Source organism: Ixodes scapularis, unplaced genomic scaffold, assembly GCF_016920785.2.
Source record: "Ixodes scapularis isolate PalLabHiFi unplaced genomic scaffold, ASM1692078v2 PGA_scaffold3__209_contigs__length_174095766, whole genome shotgun sequence".
In the NCBI taxonomy this organism is placed as follows: Eukaryota; Metazoa; Arthropoda; class Arachnida; order Ixodida; family Ixodidae; genus Ixodes; species Ixodes scapularis.
The window spans coordinates 136,248,816-136,269,550 of NW_024609868.1; the positions used below are offsets into that span (position 1 = coordinate 136,248,816).

Consider the following 20,735-nt stretch of genomic DNA (forward strand, 5'->3'; position numbering starts at 1 on the left):
TTGAGCAACGTACTAAAGAGTGAGAGGCCCAAATTTGGATTTTCGGCGAATGCAAGCGATGTTTATAAACACCACTGAAAGTGTTTTCGCGTTTTCGTAACAAGTTTTCGATAAGCAACAGAAATTGAAGCCACCGTCGCAACGTGTTGGGCTCGATGGCTCTGCTAAACCACAGTACAGTAATTCACTCGTTTTCGCTACGCAGATTTACGGCGCCGTCTTTACCAGCGTGCTATTCGCTACGCTGCTGATTGCCCCTCATATGTCGCTTCGGACTGTGTACCCTCCTGCTATGGTCCCGATTTTGGAACTTGTCATCTATCCACTCTACATGGGTCATCGCATCTGCCATGGCCACCGTTTGATAGCTGCGTGCTGAAGCTAGCAATCGAAATCCCATCGTCATCGAGAGCACAAACCCAGTCAACGATAAAATTTCGGCGGCGGCCAGCCACGCTCTGTAGGCTTGGCGGCTCTGCTACACAACAGACCACTATTTCGCTGGTTTTTACATTGCACGTTAGCAAATCATACATTCTTTACTCTAAAAATGAAGTAACTAATTATCGGTAGACCTACTGAGCCCGCAGTGTTGCATTCTTATTGTCATTGAATGTGCTGAAGTCATTCGTTCTTTGTCATTGTTGTCGAGCGACGTTTAATACGAAACTAACCCAGGACCCCCCCCCCCCCCCCCACTCAAGCTGTACTAAAAGACTTGAAAAAATGTTTTAAGGCCAATTTTAGTTTATTGCTGAGGTTCAAGGTCTCAAAATGCAACTAAAAACAACTGATAGAACATTTTTCGATTTGAGGACTCCAATGGCCGATCTAGAAGATAACTACAAAAATTTTGATACCTTACGAACTTACCTTGACGGTACGCGCACTGACGCCGGACTAACTGCTCATCGGGCCTGTAATATGGACGCCCGTATGACGATGCCGAAAATCGATCGCTGCAAAACAATCTATATTACGGTTTTCCCGAACCAGTCAATCTAAGTCGTTTGCCCACCAGTGAAAGGCATAACTAATTCGATACTTCTGAGATCGTTTGTAGGGGACCATAGACCCTAAAGAAATAAAACAAAAACGCAATATATAGGGCGCGACACCCTAGATGGTGCCATCTTTATTTTTCTTTAGGTTGTAAGGGCAGCTGTGCCCATCAGCAGTGCCCGCAGCCGGGCACTGCTGGCCAATAATTCTCAAGCTAAGCCTTTTCAAAACCAAGAAAGCTTTTCCTTCAAATGACCATGATCTAAAAGGCACCGACTATAGCATTGGCGAAGACTTTTCCCGTTCAGTCCGAAATGCCTGGAAGCACCTTGTTGCTTTCGATAAAAAATGAAAGACGTTTAAATCTCTGTAACGCCGAATCAGAGCGCAGCTCTTGAGGAGGAGGAGGGGAAGAGCAGAGGAAGGTACGGAAAAGAGCGCATGCCTCTCCTCCTCATCCGTACCCTTGCCTTCTCCTCTCCTCTTCCATCCCATTAAGCGAGAGATTTTCGTTAAATTTTCTGCTAAATTTAGCAGAAAATATTCCCCACTAAATTAAGCGGGTATTTTTTATTTTTGTTAAAGGAGCTGTGCAACAATTTCAGGGCTTTGCTTAAATAATTGTGGAAGTTGCTGCCTGACACTTCTGAAGTGAACTACAGAAAACAGATTTTGCCTGGATACCGTAGTTTTTATTTAAAAAAATGAAAAAGATCCAGGTTTTTGCCGCCTCTCAACTCGTACATCGTCTTCCGGGTCACGTGCGCAGTGACGTCGCTTGGGTAGGCGCGGGGTTCCGGGAAATTCCTCTCTCTAACGCCATCAGTGAGCGGCAAGAACTCATCCGCTCACGACCACGTGACCGCGTCACCGCATGCTTGCGATCAACATGGCCACCGGCTCCTGGAGAGGCGAACTCAACGAGGTCGAGCTCCAGATGCTGGAGTACAGCGAGTCACTGGGGCTCGTTCCGTACGCGGGGACGCCGTCGAAATGTCTGAGTGAAGAGGACGCGCGGGCGGTGCTCGACGGAAGCCCCAGCCCGACTCCGGACCCAGATTCGTGGCGGCTGACCACGACGGCATGGTAATAATCGCACATGCTGTTTGCAGGTAGCTTTCGTCTGACACTGGCTTATTCTGATCTCAGGTGCTCGTGCAAGAGGTGCGGCATCATGCCGACGCCTAAAGAGTGCATCTGCTGCAGGGAGTGTCCCCCCGCGGTCGCGACTCGCCCGGGAGGGTGCATCACGGAGCACAACAACTTCGCACCGATCTGCCTCCAGCCCGGCGTGCTCGAAGTCGCGTTCTGGGCTCTGCAGGAGGCAGGTCGTCACCCGGCGCCGCGAGAACAGAAGTGCGTAGTTTGTTTGAAATTTCCTTGTAGGAAAGTGTTGCTCATTTGATAGACATGCTTCCTGCGCTCAGGGATTGCAGAACGCGACCCCGCTAGCACGTACTGCATACGCCAGCGCAGGTTTTCCCTTATAACCAAGAGAAAGTTATCTCTGGGAAACCTTCTCCTAAAATTTTGTTCGGTGATTTTATAAGTTCGACTAGAATGTAATAAAACGCCAGTGTGATGCACACGGCAAGTCTTTCGCGCACAGTACCGACCCCACTCCCGTCTGCAAATATGCATGCAATGACCATGCAGACGAGCTGTCCCCTGCTGTGTGAAGCTTTGCATAGTTAGGATGCTCACTGGAGTGGAACAAAATGCTTGTGGCCTACTCTGTGCAGACCTTTCTGGGATCCTTCGGAATGTGCTGGCCAAGTAAAGAAGCTCGAGTACTCAGTGGTCACGGAGCCTCTCCTTAGTCCAGCTTATACTTCCAGACCTCACTTCATACTAATCCCAAGCGAAAAGGAAGCAACGGAAGCGAGCGCAAAACTTTGGGCCTGCTAAGCACGCGTTCGTGAAGGCAAATCGTTGTCGAAGACAGCGCACTCGTGCCTGTAACATCAATTTCAGTCATACAAAAAGAAGAAAAAAAAAAAGGAATAGTTTATCAAGGTCAAATTTTTTGGGTTTTCCCTTTGTGAAAAAAGAAAAGGTATGCCTTATTTTTTATAATGCAGGAGTTTTTAAACATGTGACAGTCTGGGGCTGACAAAACATTTTGGGTGGCGCACACGCACGTCACCATGCAGATATTCCCATGGAAGAACACAACACTACGTTTAGGAGACTGCATCACAACTCTCTGAAGTTGCCCAGTTTATTTGAGCACAAGGTCTTGTGTAATAGGACAAAAGGCGGGTGTGCTCTGCATGAAGTGGCCCTATTACCCGCTTATATTGTTCAGCCAGAAATCGCAAAGTACAGACAATCAGTAAAACAAAACATTCAAGCTCGACACATGATGCTGTTTTTTTATTACATGCGGTCAAGTCTCCTATGTGCACAAGTAACATGGTCAGGCATTCATTGCATCTTATTGCACCGTCCAGCTTTTGAAAACATCACATCTCTGTAGTCCTGCGTTTCACTTAATTAGATACTCCAAAGTAAATCTTGATGTATTTTCATTTGTCACATGCACCTCAATTCCATAAACCTGCCCTATACTCGGAGTCCCAACTTGTGTGCAGTGTAGGCACAGGCACGAGCGCGTGGCTTCCAAACACACCCTCTGCGTGCAAGTGCTTGTGCACACAAAACACTGTGGAAAGCTGTGCCTGCACTGCACACAACTTGAAACTGAGTATAGTATCATCGAGATGTGTAGTGTGTCTTGGCTGGCACTTCAAACATTTGTATCAGTGGTAATTGACCAGCTTTGTCCTTATAAATTTTCCAGGCTTCGTTTTGCGGCCTATCACCAATTCGTGCGGTGGATGTGGCGGAGGCTGGGACGTCGCAATCGACGTGTTCTACCGGCCTGCGTGGTCAAGAGGATCCACGATGAATTCCCTTCGGAAACGTATACGGGGTTTCATGATGTAGAATAAAAATGTTGTAAACGCCACATTGTTTCACTAAAGTTTTTGCAAGCATACTACTTTATGCACCGAGACAACAAAACATTTCGACTGATTAAAACAAACATACAACTTCAAGCACTGATGCTGGTTTTCCCACAGCTTACAAAGCATTGCAATCAATTTTGCACTGTTCATGTAGTCATTCTACATTCAGTACTTCCTACAGCTTACGAAGCATTGCTGTTTATTTTGCACTATTCATGTACAATGTGCTGCAATACGAAGGACCCACTGGGAGAGCGTGACCGAGGCGGTGGCTGGCGGGGGCACTGCGGGCAATTTCATTCTGCTTCAAGGAGAGGATGCTCACTCGGGGCTCAGCACAAACTGATAAGCACATCGCACTTTAGCCGAGGCTTGACTCGAGTGAGCGTCCTCCCCTATCAGTTTGACACAAGACTTATTATGTGAAAAGGGGGCAGACGGGATGTAAACCAAACGTATCAACTAAACACACACAAAACAAGGCTGCAAGGCAAGGTCCCAAAAACATAGTGCATTTGCAGGTACTCAGATTGTGCTACATATGAAGTGGTACTCGCAGCTTGCAATCAGTGTAAAAGGTGATGTACGCTAGACAATAATGTGCCAACATCGGACACCCTGTTTCGTGTCCTTGATTTGACATGCACTAATGCAAGGAAGACGACTCCCCCCCATGAATGCTCTTGAGGACCCTTGGGGGTTTGTGTGAGAACTGCTGTATCCGAGTGTTGGTGTGCCCTGCATATGGGCACGCTGACTGGCTGTCCCAATACTGTAAAACCCTTTACTTTTGCAAGCCCTTAATTTGGTGAATTTCGCGAATTGAAGGATTAGTGAAATTTAGGAGCATGCGAAAGAAAACACTGGCCTCTAGAGGCCCTCAATTCTCACTTTTGGAATTCACAAAATTCGGGGGTATGTTCCTTTGCCTGAATTGCAAAAAAGTGGGGACTGTGAAAATAAAGCCAGACCAAGCTCATACTTCGTTCCCTCTCCTTCAACCTGGTAGGCACAAACCAGGCCATGCCTCTTTGGTCTACTGTACTGTAATGAACAGTTCAATAGTGCAGTATCCTAGGAGATTCTAACACATCCATGGACACATGATCCGAGATAGCTACGAATGTGTAATAAACATGTTTTGTTCCGAATCATAACCGGACGAAATTCATCCCTCCTAAACGCAGACAACGCTACAAATGGCCAAGAAAATGTGCAAGAACAGCATAAGGATCGCCCTGCAATGAAGTGGAATGGACCCCGACGCATCCAACAAATGACACCTGCCTAGCAAGATGGACTAAGGCGTGCTCCCCCCCATTTCCCTCCTTTGACGCTCGTGTCACTGATACCAATAATGTCGGCACTGAGTGGTCAATGTGGGTAAAACGGTTCGAGGACTTTGTGGTCGCCTGTGGAATCAAAATGATGCCAGGAACACCGCCTTTCAGTTGCACTATATCGGAGAAGACCTCTACGACACTTGCTGCATGCTACCAGAACCTCCAGTGACTGCGCCTGTCTCAACCGCAGCAAAGTTCTGCAGCGACACAACTGCTCTATACACAGCTACACGCAGGAAGCTCGACGCTTACTCCTACCCCAGGTAACTACGAGCTTCGAAGTTTACCGCTTTCAGCAGACGAAGCAGGTGGGAAGCGAGTCACTCAACCTGTTTTACGCTTGACTGCGGCAGCTTGCGAGGCACTGTGTGTTCGTTGGCCTGGACACCGAGATTAAAAACCAGATCCTCATCACGACAAAGTCCTCAAGGCTGCGCCGCTATACCATACAACACGACCTCGACGTACAAGGAATACTCAAGCAAGGCCGGCTATTCGAAGAGGCGAAGCACAACGTCAGCATCATAAAACAAAACTCTAGCAGCCCGACGAAAACAAAAGAAAGGTGCTCGCAGTGAACACCAAGCCATCACCACCTCATCTGTCAAAGAACTGGGAAGTGTGCAACATGTTACCAGTACTTCCTAACCCTGGTGACAAAGGCTACACCGAGATCGAGGCACAACAAACAGATGCAGCGAGGAAAAGATACGACAAGGCATATGTCAACAAGTGACATTACGCACAAACGTACAACTTCATTTCAAGTCAACTCGCGCTCTGCAGAGAACAGCAGCACAACAAATCCACCCCATTTTATGACCCCAGGTCTTTCACTGTTATCTCATTCCGAGGATCCTGCATCAAGGCATCTCGAAACGGAAAAGTCGTCAGGCAAAATGCCAGCTTCCTCAAATACACAGTGCGAGCGACCAGAGCCCCACTCCATCTCATGTTACAACAGCCCCAACTGCAACAAGAACTCAACCAGCAAGTGGAGTGCGCTGGTATTGTGCTTGCAAAGCAAACCATTACTCCGTTGCGTTGGGCGCCTTCTTTCCAAAACGGCTGATTCTGGCAGCAACCAGATCCTCCTTTGGTGGTCTGTCGCAGCTCCGGTTCAGGTTTGGCAGACGCGGCGTCCTCGCATCAAGCTTGAAGACCTCCCTCAGAGGTCCGATGTCCTTGCAGATTGCCACGGCCCGAGCCACGAGCTTTCCGACGTAATCTGAAAAATTAATTTATCATATTTTTTGATAGCTGTAGTTTATATCAAAACATTTTACTTCCAGTTATTTCAGTTTCGGTGCAAAGTCGGTAGCACCGTGATACAACATATGCGCCTTCATAAATTTCTGCTCAGAATTGTATACTCTACACATCTATATCACATAAAACAGGTGTCAGCTCGCATTTAGATTTATACCCGCTGTCCCGGAAAGAAAAGTTTGCACGGGTGAAACCTTCTTCCTCCTCAGCTGCCTATTTTCCACCTTGCGTGGGTGATTATGGCCCTCATGTGAAATTAAAAAGAGGGTGCCTCTCATTAAATTAGAAGGTGCTGATGCCATGGAGTAGATGACATACTATCTTTTTGACGTATAAATCCAATGCCGTGGGGCAGACGACACATCTTGATGCATGAAGCCAATGCCGTGAGCAACAGCAGTTTATCTGAGCACTTAACTTATGGGCAGATACTGTCCTGGTCTACAGGGTGTCTGATGTCAAATTCTGTGACTTTTCCAGATTTTTACCTATTTCGATAAAATACTCGGACTGTTTCGGCAACATTCAGCATGGCTATGCTGATGTGATACCGTCGCGCCCTCTTCTGCGCCACTGTGACACTTTCATTGGTCATTTCCCTTGATTTAGTCAACTTTTTGATGATTTCCTTGATAATTCCCAGACTTTTCCTGATGACTGAAATCTTCTGAGAATTCCAGGTTCTCCCGGTTGGTACACACCCTGTGACTAATCAGTCATCAGCTGTAGTCACTACGTAAATTGATCTCCTAATAGTACAGGAATACCAATTAAAAAGACCACAGAGTAGAATTCTTTCAGAATACCATATGTGACTTTTGTCTTTTGGGGGCAGACGGTGTGATGCCCTTTCCTGGCCTTGGGCGATCTCACTGCCCACTGCCTTTCACCCGCCTTAGTAGTGGCCTGCTCCCTTTCGCTGTTCTCATTCCAGTGTAGCGCTGCTACACGGGTCCTGAACAAATAGAGAATGCAGACAAACAAAATGTGGTGCAGCTCCCACAAACAGTATGTGCTTTGAAATGCCGCCCGGTATGTTTTGATGAAACTTCTGCATTCTTAGGTCTTCCTTAGCAGTGGAGATAGCAGTCATGTCATTTGGGTCTGTGCTGGAACCTGCACACTGCCACGAATCCAACGAAGGAACGATAAACAAACAGGGTGAATGATAGATTTAATGGGGGTGAACCTGTGCCCAAAGGCAAAGAAACAAATTAGAATAATGGAACGTCGCAGGCACCGATATCGGCATGAGAGCAGGGTTGAGCACTGGTGATGAATGGCTCCATACTGTCCCGCCAACTCTTCTTTCATGTTACACTGGTTTCTTGAACATCCGAACGAACACGATCGGGCATAGAACTTTCTAAGTCGGAACTTACCACTAATTATGCAATCATTCTAGAACCTTTCAGTAAAGTAGCAAAATAAAAGCACCCATGGTTCCGGGTATTGAATCTCGGCCACCAGCGTGAGAGCCCAGTGCACTGCCCAGTAGGTCAACCAGGCTATACGTGCAGCTACATAGAGTTGCATATTTAGCAACTCCGCTCTATCTACTGAGAAACAACGGTGATTCTGACGGAGCAGGATGTTAAAAAAAAGAATTAGGCCACCATGTTACACCCTCACACTGAGACTCTCGTCTTTCTGAAGAATTCCGAAACACTGAAAGAACTTAAAGGGCAACTCCGCTTCATTTTTGGTTTTGAAAAAACAATGCAGTCCTCTTCAGTATCGCCTAGGAAGACCACACGTGAAATGTTACGACGCAGTTCTGTCTAAATGTTTCTTAAACGGTCCGGCAAACTTTGCAACTCGCCAAGTTGCCGAAATCGGCTGACTTGAGCGGGCGAATTCAGGCGCAACCAACAGCGCAGTCAAGGCTACGGCATGGGCAGAGCCAACATTGAGCTAAATGTCATTATCATGGCCCCCTTTAGCTTGTTTTCACTTATCCGGGCGAGCGTAGCGCATGACGTCAGCAACGTTGCCTCTCGGCGCTTAGCGGTGTCCACGTGATTGGTGTAACGCGCCTGCGCAGCGCGTTTCTTGGGAGCCGTCCGGCCGCCCGCCGTGGTCCCGCCGTCTTCCGTGTCACAACCGCCATCATCGCCTCACCGATTGTGATTATTGTCTCTCGGAGTTTCATCCATACTACGGACACCACATAAGCCATAAGTCTGCACACCACATGTGCAGACTTATGCCGCAGTTGTGCAGACGTCGTTGAATGCCGTAGACACCAAAACGTGGCAAAGAGTGAGGTGCAGACGACACTCGCACCAGCCACACGCCCGACCCAATCCTGCCCGTCGTTGGGCCGAGGATCACGTGACATCTCATACCACGTGATGGTACGAGATGGTACCAACACTTGGCGGCCCGAGGCCAATGTTGCCGGGCGGAGCCAAAGTTTCGGTTTCGATTTCCGCTCGTGTTTAAAATTAGGTTTGAAAATATATATCCCATTTTTTGCGAAGCAAACGACGTAGTGTGTTTTACTAGGTCTTTTTAATTTGAAATTACTCATTATCCCGAAATCTTCGAAATTGAGTGGAGTTGCCTTTTAAAAGGGTTTCTTATTATTCTAAAAAAATAAATAACAGTGGACGAATGCCGAAAATGACAACATATCCTAAAACGGAAAGCAGTGAGCTGAAATGCACATCACAAATATATCACCTGCTTTCCGGTTAGCTATGTGGGTAGTCACCAACACCTCCTTTCTCTAACATTTCTCTATGTGTTCTGTGAGTACATACCTGGCGAGCATGCCTTTTGTGCGAAAGGCAGCCCACTTGGGTGCAAAGCGGTTGAGCACACTATGGAAAGATTCCAATCCATAGGTTTGTGTGTCAGGGGAAAGCTGGCGCAGGTCCTTGAGTAGGGACTTGCTGGACACGACGTCCACAAACCTGGCATGGGCAGGTGTGTCTAAAACAAACAGAAAGCAAGATTAAGGCTTGCAGCACGAAATTTTACCTGAGTAACATTTAGTCCATTTACATTGGAACAATAAACACGATTTTGAAGTTTTATTTGACGGTTATAATATGTTCCGGGCACATCCCTAACAATGTTGGTAAGTTTTAGGTGGAACTGATCCTTGTGTCAATTTAGAAATTCCATCAAACTTTGCACTAGGAGCAATGACAGCGACATCCCGAAGAGCAGGAGAAGCAGTTGGTAGGTGTGGGAGAAGACAAAAGAAGCGGCTCCTGTCCGCGCGCCAAGAGCAGAGACGTCGCACCCGACGTCTCTGCTTTGCTACCACTCGCCGCAAAAGTCATGCTTGACAGCCACTAAATGCTACCGAAACCGATTAATTCGGTGTTGACGTCACTTCTGATTTCGGAGGACCAGAAAATGAAATTGAGGATAGCTAGTTTCGGTTTCGCCAGTTTATTTGCAGGCATGAAATATGCGTCGCCGAATTCTATAAAACGTTGAGGAGCGTGTTCAGCCTCCAAGGAGTTCAAACACACTATTTTCTAAACCTTTTTTTTTTTAATTGTGTTTATGGTCCCTTAAACATTACTGCATTTCATTTAAGTCTATATTTCTTTCATTTATACACTTTACTCATTCCAACTCAGTCTTTTCTTTAAATGGTTGGATAGTTACAAGTAAGGGTGCAGTCCCGGAAATCATACATTCAAGTCTATGTAAAATAGGTGCGGTAATTCAAAGTCTACAGTCAAACCTAGTTAATTCAAAGGCTTGTTTTGCATGCAAATATGCTGACTACGCCTAAAACACCACCATGGCTATTTGGCAACAAAGCTGTTGGCAGTTGAAGGTGTTTCGTATAACGGATATCTAGATGTCGACACACTTCATAACCTCTGGTCAATATTTTGAGAGTGAAACTGTGAATGGGGTCAGGCATAAAAACTATCGCATTGCTTGTAGTTTCAAGCTGCCGAGTGCTGAAAAATGAGAAAGCTGCATTGCCTGTTGTGAAGTACTCCTTCAACAAACCGAACACTGATGACGTTTGCAGATACATTTGCGATATGCATAGTGTTTACTAAACTGCCAACAGTGGAGGACAAAAAAAAGTATTGTTTGAGTGCTTGCTCATAACTCGAAGGACATTTCATTAGAAGAATTTCATTTTTCCTGTCTGCTCCAAATCACCGAAAGTCAACTTGCTAAGTAGAACCTTTAGAGACATGTGAAACGTCTACTGACCTGGCACCAGCCATTCACCATCTTCGATGGGCTCATGAAGGCACTTGGTGTACATCCCGGGGTGGTCTGCATGGACGTCGACCACGTGCCTTGTCATGCTCGACCAGGCACCCACCAGCAGGTCAGGGTTGCCCCGGCTCGCCGTCGCACACCAGTACATGTGGTTGACCGCCGGCTGTGCCCACCCAACCAGCGAGCCACAGTCATGGCTCTTGCTGGCTGCGTTAAGGCTCTTCTTGACACCTGCAGTTCGACCAGTGTGCAGAATTAGCACTTGTCTAGTTTTTCGAACAGCTCATCTGCAAGAAAATATTCAACACAGGAAAAGGAAGCATCTCACTTGCAAAACATATTCACGCCTTTTTTCACTGCTGCCTTTATGTCAGCTGGTAATGCAAACTGCCCATCATATTTTAATAAACTAAAGAAACAAGTGATGTGCATGCGAAAAGCACAAGAGAAAACATCATGCTGCTAGAATCATAGTTTTAAGTCTGTTTATAGTTCATTTAATTGACATAATTTAGACACTACAAAGAGAAATGAATCATAGTCGAGATTGTGTAGGTGAAACCAACAGGCATAGACGGTTTATCCCAATTACAAAGCCACATCAGCTTCTCTTCAAAAGAGAGTCACAACACAAGGGTTGACTACCAACATATAAAAAGGCAGAAAGTAGCAGCACTGCTAGGCAACACGGCTTGCAGACATGCCAAGGGCATTTTGTCATCTACCTTTCTCAGGTTTTAAACATTGCCAACTGGCAACAGGTGCCCATTTATTACCAAGTGATAGTGCAGACGCTGGAGTCACCAGAACTTTGCTTCTGCCATGTCGGCAGTCAGTGTAGGTTGTCTGTTTATGTACGGTAATAGGACCATGAGAAATGCCATTTACTCTTTGACACATGCCAGACGTCGAAGAAGTGGAGGACAGCCGGCTCTTTCTCCCTCATGTGCTTGGCGATTGAGCGGTGCCTGTCCGTGGCCAGGGACCGCACTGTCAGCTCCTTCTCCCTTGCAAAGGCCAGGGACCTGATCAGGCCTTCCTTCTCCATACTTCCACTGTTGGGAACCGCCTCACACTGTAATCAGAGGATAGTAGAACAAGTTATTTCCAGTTGCTCTAATCAGTACATCGTCCACTGCATGTATTGACATATCCTGTAGCATTACCGATTCAGCACCGGACGCCAGATAGAAATTTTGGTTTCAGAGCTTGGGATCAATCTGACCATTGCTGTATTGGTAATGCTGTCACGAACAGAAGCAGAGGATGTTAGTAAAACTGAAAAGCTGCTTTTTATAAGGCGAATCTGTGCCTCCAAAATGAAAATATTGTGCACCCTGCAACGGTGGCAATGGGCCTCGGACTGACTGTAGGCAGGCGCTATAAGTCACTTTTATAAACACGCTACCGTCTACCACATTCCTACTACACCCGTTTTCACGTGAAGAACACTAGTAAAAAAAAATCCGGCTTCTCGCTGAGCATCATTAACTTCCCCCTTTATGTAGGAGAATTTGTGGGTGAATTGTAGGTTAGATATATGTTATCTTATTAAGCCGTTCACACTCCAAAAGCCAAAAGCATTGCTTTTTCCTCCGACAACTAAATCTCATAAGAACTACTTTGCGCTGCATATGAACAATGTGCAAAACTTGTTTTTTTCTTGAGGTGAAAACGGGTATAGATAGTTCAAGAAGAACAGATGTGCCAACAGACTAAAACAAGAACTTTCGAGATTGTTCTGGGTCCTCCCAGTACCCTAAATAAAATAAGAATTAAAAATGTGTCCGCTGCTGGGAATTGAACCCCACGCTACGGTGTCCAAACCATATAGGCAAACCGCCCGGCTATGCCTCAAAAGCTGCGAACGCATCAATACTATACAGTGTGGGCCCACTGAATCTGACCTCTAAACAGACCACAAAATTCAATGTATTGCACTGAGATTTAGTACTGGCAGGTGGTGTTTGCCTACTTGGAGGTGCTGCCAATGAATGGTGCAACCTGAGACACGAGGATGCAGCACCTTGCGACGCCACATCCCATACCAGAAATGGGGCTAAAACACCGCAGCTTGAATAAATTACAGACACATACTGCACTAAAGGACACATCAGAAGCTTTCAGAAGATTGTCTGTTATCTAGGCACACCCTCGATGCTTCTGACATCTGTAGGTAGCACATCCAAGTAGGCAAGCACAGTCTGCTAACACTGTCACCATAGAATGCATATAACACTGACAAACAGATTCTTGCAACCTGTTTAGAAAGGCCAATTCATCGGGCCAATGCTATACATGTCTGGAACAAGAGCTTTGTGAACTCTGTGGGTCAAGTACTTCTGTGACATTCCGTAGAGACACATGGTGGGTGAAAGGGCAAGAAATGTTTGAAGCAGAAAAGGTCTACCGAAGATTGCGGGTGACCATAATACAAGAAACGAAATTTAATCTTTTTCAAAAAAACCCGAAGTATAAAAAAATAAAAGCTGCCTGCTTGTGTTTTTCAGAATCACTCCAAGTTGCCGAAAGCCACGATGACCTGTCTTTGGTCACAACAGTGCCAAATGACATTGCCAAACACAAAAAGTGCCAAAAGCATTAGGTTTAGTTAGAAGCTTTGCTGTGCAACTGAGTGTATTAATTCTGTTTCACAAAATTACATGTTATTGTAATGAGGACGATGGATCCCTTCCTTACCTCTCCTACCTGAACCTGTTCTAAGTGAACGATCTTGTTCACGTGGGGTGCATGAAGAGAGTACGTCAGATATTTTGCGCTGTAGCCTGGGGAGTCGCACCTCCCGTCACCAGCAAGGTCAAGGGGTTGGTCACGGAGCTCTCCCAACAGCTTCTCCTGCTCCTCCTCCCACACCTGTGGGAGATAAAAGTAAAATGCTTGGTACTTTAGCAAGCAGTGTGGTCAAACACTGCATTGGGATACAAAAGCATGTCAGATAATGCTCATAAGATAGCATCATAATCACCTGTTCAACAGCTGGGATCAAAATTGCCCGCTGGTAGTTTGTGTATGTCTTCATTGAGATCACCACGATGTTCATTAGGCGGAGCAGGCGCAGCGTGATGGTTGGGGAGGCCCCCGTGAACAGGACGAAGCTGGTGATGAGGAGGTTCCCCAGAGGCCTGCCGTTGATGTAGGGCTGACTGTCCCAACGGTTCTTATGCCCAGCGGGGCAAGAGGTGTGCACCGTCAGGAGCGTGCCAATCGTGCTCAGTGACACACTGCAGGGGCTGTAGCACGTCTGGCAGACCGCAAACAACTGCCGCAGGCTGCTCTCAAACACGAGGAACTTTCGTTCTTTGTAGTCTGGCTCTCCGGACACAGTGGTGGCACTCCTGGAAAAGTTGTGAGTGCTTACTGATCAACAGTCACTTCTGTGCTTGGCTTACAAAAACTAAAGGAGCAATGCTGCCTTGTTCATTTTCTGAACCGTTCACTAATACAATTTCAGAAACATTCGGTCCAAGATGAACCCTACTTATAACAAACTTCCAAAAAGAATTTGCAAAATGGTTTAGTCAAGTTTATTTATTTGTTATTTATGGTCCCTTAAAATTCAGATTGATATTTACATAAAATAAGTTGGGATCACAATTTGATGTTGTCTTTTCGTATATTTGTTAGCATGTGAAACCATTGCAAAGCACTGGCAACTACCCCTACCTGTTCTTGAAAAGAAAAAAAAAATTCTGTGCTGTGAAACATACGACCCGAAAGGTTTGCAATCAATAGCAAAGCCACCACAGTCGTGTGGAACACTTCTCGTTCTTCTTGCTATGGCCTGCTCTTGATCCGTTGTATTGGTAAATTAAGCAGCAGTACAAGCTGGAACAAGGGTACTCAGGCAGGAGGCAATAATGCCATGCTAGGAGCACTAGGTCCCTTACTGCTGCATTGTGGTGTTTGGTTCTGTGACTCGGCATGCAAGGGGCAGCCTAAGCGGCATTTTGATCAATTCAGCTAGCACAAGACATGTGCCAGCACATATTGGTGCCAGCTGTAAATGTTCATTCATATTTAGCCTGCCTCATCCCAAGAGGAAACCATTCTTACTCGACAAAGCCTCCTTTGGTGGGTGGCTCCCACAGAGGGTCATCGTCGCAGTCGTCGCCGTCGTCGTCGTCCTCTTCTTCCTCCTCCTCCTCGTCCGAATCACTGAGGACAGGGCTCATTGCACATGCTGGGCCCGGTCTTCGCGGTGGCACTGCAGAGGTAGTGGTGGTGGAGGCGAAGGCTGCGGCAGTGGTTGTGCTGTTGCTGCCGGCAGTGGTGCTGCTACTGTCGGGTGTCTCCAAGTCCTCGGTCTGTACCCAGTGGGCGGTGATACCTTTGGCGTAGGAATTCCACTGCGTGCCTGAAGGGCAAAAAGAGGTTTACTTATCCGACTCTTCATCCTGTTTGACTAGTACAAGCCTCCACAAAATGGCATTCTAGCAGTAACATTTTTTTTCTTAACATTTAGAAAGTGGAGACACATAAGGGACGTCCCTTATGTGTCTCCACTTCCTAAATGTTTTGAAAAGCACCAACACGCTCGAATAGTAAAAATTTTTTGGTTATTCCACATTGAAATAAACGACAACCTAGACCTGGAGAGTGAAATACAATGGAAAGTCAAAGAAGGTGAAGGCCAACCAGGGCTGTGCATGCACACTGACTTTCGTGTTAGCTTTCAAGGTAACATGTGCCTTCCGCAATGCCGCCTGGATACAGGGCCCAGACCCCGGCCCCCTGCATCGGCTGCAGTTAGGCGGTGTGTGGTGTGGGCCTGGTGAGAGTATTGCGCCGGTGCTCGGCTGAAAGTGTCTCAGTCGCGCTGGCATGGCATTTGGGCTCGGCTGGAAAAAATATTCTGTTTTCCCGTCCCGAATGGTGCTGGGGGCTCCGGCACTGGGACTTTGTATCTAGGCGGTGTTACCTGCCTCTCCTTTGTTTCGTTATTTGTTTTAATTTGCATTCTATTGCTTCGGCTGGCTGGCTAGCAAACGCTGATAAGTAAGGGCTCCAGCCTATCTGTCTAGCTTTGCAGGTCACCTAGTGTACCGCTACCTTTGCTAGAGATTATTATTATTATCTAGTTACCTACAACAAGCAGCAGCACGTTTATAGGGTTTACCTGGCCTAACGACAAGAAGGAATAAGACTACATCCCTCATGTCCCAGTTAAATTAAGAAATAGTACAGTACTAAATTTGCGTAGAATTTATGCTGTTGCTGGTGTACCATCAAGTGTGTTCATATGTGTCATCTGAGGGCACTTTATGTGCTCGTTCGAAATTTGTCCACAAGTTCTGGGGGCAGTAGATGTCATGGCGTGGGCTAGTGTTACATTCTGGAATGCATTACCCCTTCCTCTCTTTTTCTTCCCGTAAACACATGAAAGGTGGAGTTTTGGACGCAATGTTCGACACTTTCCACAGCAAGAAGGAATTCAAAATCGTTTGAGCTCGAAGCAAAATGAAACCGCATAGAAAAACAAAAACACCATGCAAACGCGAAAAAAAAAAAAAAAAAAAAAGCACATTCGCGCAGTATTGTCAATATTCGCGTGGAGTGCCGTCGGAAGGCACTTGGCAGAGCAATGAAGACCCTTCCTACAGTTTCTCCTGCAATATGACGTCAAGCACGCGAATACAGGCGGCTTTTTTTGATGCGTACCGGTAGATCGCTTTCCCAGCCATCGGTCTGTGCCCACAGAACTGTCCTTCGTGCCAGGCGGCCTCGGAGTCTGTGCGGGTCCCGGATTTTCATGCAGGTCGGCCTGGACCGCTGTGTCGCGTGTCGCCGGTCGGTGACGACAATGACAGCTGTGCTCGCGAGGTGTGGTCCTCTCGAAGCAATCCACCTCCACCGGCTCATCGTTCTGCAAAAGCAAAAATGTTCGTAAACCTGTGCTCGAAAGGTTCACGACCGTGTGCCGCTCGCGAACGTGCGACACTTACCTCAGTTCTTCGGCGCTTCGACGTTGGCACGGCTGGGTCCTTGGCAGGGGAGAGGCGCTTCGCAGTGGGGGGCAGTCGGAGCGAAGGAATAGCATCTGGCTTCAGGTAGACGTTCTTCATCGTCTGCCCGGCATCGCGAAGAACACTTGGCAGGCGACGGTAGTCGCGGTCGCTGTCGAAGTGTTCGGAGCACACGCGCACGTCTGCCTGTCCAGGGTCCCTTCTACCAATCCTTCCACACCACTCACTTCTGAGACGTTCTTCGCGTGGTAAAAGATGGAACTGGAGCTTTTTAGCACGGACAAGAGGGCTTTGTGCAGTCCGGTTAGGACACAGGAGAACGGAGCACCCGGTCGGCATTGCCGAGCGGCGACGTTCGAAGTCGAGATCGACACGGCGGAAAACCAAACCAAAGCGCTCGTTCGGCTCCTCGTGCTAGCCGCTGATGCTGCTCGAGCTGTCGGTTTTATTGACCTCGGGTAGATGGCGCCACTAAAAATTTCTGTAATTGATACTACGTTTTTCAAGCATTTATGTTGTTGGGACGGCAATATTTATGGAAAAGATACCCTTTATTGAGCAGGTATTTGCAGAACTTTATATCTTTTATACAGGTACCCAAGTGACGTCACGCGCGTGTTTCCCATGGCGGCCGCTCGCGGCTGCAGGTCTGGGAATATTCTAATTTTTACCTCGCGATTACGCGGCGAAATCGCAACATTTCGATGAAAGGGGGTGTGTTTTCTTTCATTTGTGACAAGGTGAACAATATCAAAAGCAGAAGATGCCAATTCTTTCAACGTTAAAATCGTTGCACAGCTCCTTTAAATTTAGCGAAAATCTTTTTCCACTAAATATAAGAGGGAAACTTTTGCGGTAAATTTAGCTTGGAATTTTATCTGCTTAATATAGCGAGGATTTTTTTCCGCTATACTTACCGGGAAATTTTTCCCGAAAAAAGTAGCGGGGAATTTCTCCCGCTAAATTTAGCGGTGAAACTTTTCCGCTAAATATAGCCGGGAATTTTTCGCGCTAAATTTAGCGGGGATTTTTTCCCCTAAATTTGGCGGATAATTTTCCCTCTAAATTTTTTGGGTTTTTTCCGATAGCGGGGAAAGATTCCTGCTAAATTTAGCAGGAAACTTTTTGCGGTAAATGTATTGGAGAAATTTACCCATAATGCAACGCGCGGTGACGCCACGAGTGACGTCGCTCGTGACCGTCGTGACGTCATTATGGGAAACGTCCCATAATTCAACGCGCGGTTAAGCCGATGGCGACGGCGATGCCGACGGTGACGCCGATGCCGCTCAAGCCGGAAACTGGCGCCTAAGTGCTGCGCTCTAAAATAATTCTACCGCCTTTTTATTGCGCTACAAAACCCTATTCATCGGCACGAAATGCTTGTTTTTTGATGAGGTGACGAATTATGTGAGATAAATCGCGCAGCAATCGCCCCGCCACCAGTCCGAAATAAATCGCCCCCAAAACAACCCCGTCCAGGAGAAAATATTCGCTTGTTAGTAATTTTCACAAACATACGTAGTTTCTTTACAGAACAAGAGCTGGTGTCTAGTATCATGTCGTCATCTGGCAGGAATTTACTTATTCTAACAGAAACGTTGCTGTCTGGCAATGTCACTGACACTGAAGTCATCTCTGATTTACTGAATTTCCAACTTTTCGGTGAAGAACGTGAAGGCATACTTAGTCGATGTGTACTCATTTCTCCCGGTCAAGAGTTGTTCGGTCCTGTCATTGACCTTCAATTTAATCTTGAAATGGTATGGCTTATCTGTCGTTCTGCCCCTCCAGGTGTATTACTAGGAAATTTCTACAAACCACCACATAACAGTGCCGACTTTTCTAGTATATTTAGTTACCCCCTAAAAAAACTTACATGGGAGCAATCCAACGCAAGAGTCCTTCTTTTTAGGGACAGTATTTCCCGAGTATAAACTGGACGAACACAACGCACATTTTTTTTCGTAGACAACCCAGAAGCTAGCAAATTCACCGAGCTTTGCCTTAAATTTAATCTTACGCAAATGGTATCGGAACCAACGCACGTCCTATAAGGATCGCCGATGAGCAGTTCGTTATCAAAGCGCGTTCAAGAGACACAGCGCAACCATTTTATGGACTGCACAAAAAAAACGGACATTCCCGAAAAGTTGGCACGGGCATATTCCGGCCCCTCACGACGAACAAGCAAGGCCGCGACTGCAACGCACGAAAAGCAGCAGACACTGAAGAGGACATTTCAAAAACCCGACGTACGTGCTCCCCTACTGATCTCCATAAATTGGCAAACCACGAAAACTACGGTCCCAGTAAGCCCATCAGCGCGTCAGAGCGAGTCACGTGAGCAATTTTCGTCCAAGCGTGTTAGTCCCGCGGGTTTGCTTTAGTCTGCCGTCGCTCTAGCTCACAGCCACACGAACACACACAAAAAAAAATAAACGGGGAAATGAAAGTGCTTAAAAAAATAAAAGAAAAGTAACGGTACAACTTTCTGTTATGTGAATTAAGGAGCTGGCAATGTATCGGGATCGCATCTGGGTTTCAAGTTTTCAGCAAATATTCCTTTGTCTGCAATTTGCATTTCAGGTTTTCAGGCGTAATTCCAGTTAGATTTCCAGTTCCAAAATCAATCAATCAATCAATCATTTTATTTGCGTCTGTACACGAATACAGGCACTGGAGGCATGAACAAAAAGACGACAGATGTCGGCTTGACGAGGTTCACGCCCCCTTTTTTAGCAAACGGCAAGCATTCGAAAGAAAAAGAAAAAAAAAAGGTCAGATACTTAAAAAAAAAATCACTGTAACAATAGTCAAAATACACGTTTAAAATTGGGCTATAGATTACAATGTCAAGGGAAAAAAATACACTCTATATGCTAAAATACAATTGTATGACATAAATATTCATAGAAACATCAGTTTTAAGGAATGAGATGTTAAATGTTCGATGATAATGTTATTTTCAATGGAATGGTTTAGTAAAAAAGGAAGGCGATGTTTTAGCATTTCAGTTTCATAGGTTGTTCGACTGAATGGTATCCTCCATACTTCTTCGTGACATACGATATAAGGTCTAATATTTATTGTTAATTCTGCTATGTTACTAATGTCAGGCGTCTTTTGTTTAATACTTGCTATACATCGAATAAGTAAACTGTATTCGTACAGTTTGTTTAAGGATAGGACGCTCAATGATTTAAGCAATGGTTTCGTGTGGGTTGATTGTAGCTCGGATTTCCTTCTTTTGAAGAATCGTTAATTTGCTTAAGTTAGTTGTAGTTGATGTGCCCCAGACCAAGTGACAATAATTCAAATGTGACATGAATAAAGAATTGTAAAAGAGGAGCTTAATTTTGACTGGCAAACTTGAACGGAACTTGTTGAGAATGCCAACAACACTTGAAATTTTTTTTATTACACTTTGAAAGTGGGTGTCCCGTGAAATGTTTTCATTAAACATTACACCTAAGATTTTTACATTCGGGACGACTTCAATGATAGAGGGGCCAAGTTTCAGGCGCAAGTCAATATTTACCAATTTATTATGTGGCTTAAAAATAATCGCTTTTGTTTTAGATGTATTAATTAGTAGAGCGTTTGCTTCACTCCATTTATGTAAATATTTCAGTGTGTTGTTAATGGTTTCTGCAAGTGTGTCGATATTGTTAGCTGAAAAAAGTACGTAGTTATGTGTCATAAGCATAAATCATGAAAGTGGTGTTTGGGCTAATCGTTACAATGTCGTTTATATAAATGTTAAACAGAAGTGGGCCTAATATACTTCCTTGAGGTACACCCGTTTTTAACGCTTGAACGTCTGAAGAATAGTTGTTTATAAAAACAGATTGTTTACGAAATTCTAAATACGATGTTAACAGGTTTAGGGTTAGTCCACGGAAACCATAAAACTGAAGTTCATTAATTAAGGTGGTATGATTTATGCGATCAAA

General features: G+C 45.8%; 2 protein-coding genes across 3 annotated transcripts; one reads left to right on the forward strand and one right to left on the reverse strand.

Moving 5' to 3' along the window:
• The first annotated feature begins 1,860 nt into the window (after window positions 1–1,860).
• Window positions 1,861–3,973, forward strand: LOC120839193. Of its 2 annotated transcripts, none has more exons than XM_042292636.1 (3): window positions 1,861–2,088; window positions 2,152–2,358; window positions 3,806–3,973. In XM_042292636.1, the coding sequence occupies exons 1-3, from the start codon at window positions 1,877–1,879 to the stop codon at window positions 3,954–3,956; spliced, it is 570 nt and encodes a 189-aa protein (XP_042148570.1). In that variant the 5' UTR covers window positions 1,861–1,876; the 3' UTR covers window positions 3,957–3,973. The 2 variants fall into 2 exon arrangements, with proteins under 2 accessions (XP_042148570.1, XP_042148569.1); XM_042292635.1 differs by lacking the exon at window positions 3,806–3,973 and adding an exon at window positions 2,745–2,970.
• Window positions 3,974–5,141: 1,168 nt separating this feature from the next.
• Window positions 5,142–17,380, reverse strand: LOC120839191. The gene is made up of 9 exons (XM_042292634.1): window positions 16,759–17,380; window positions 16,475–16,679; window positions 14,870–15,170; window positions 13,782–14,151; window positions 13,496–13,669; window positions 11,684–11,870; window positions 10,784–11,026; window positions 9,352–9,523; window positions 5,142–6,545 (listed from the first exon to the last, which is right to left on the reverse strand). The coding sequence occupies exons 1-9, from the start codon at window positions 17,116–17,118 to the stop codon at window positions 6,467–6,469; spliced, it is 2,091 nt and encodes a 696-aa protein (XP_042148568.1). The 5' UTR covers window positions 17,119–17,380; the 3' UTR covers window positions 5,142–6,466.
• Window positions 17,381–20,735: the final 3,355 nt, after the last annotated feature.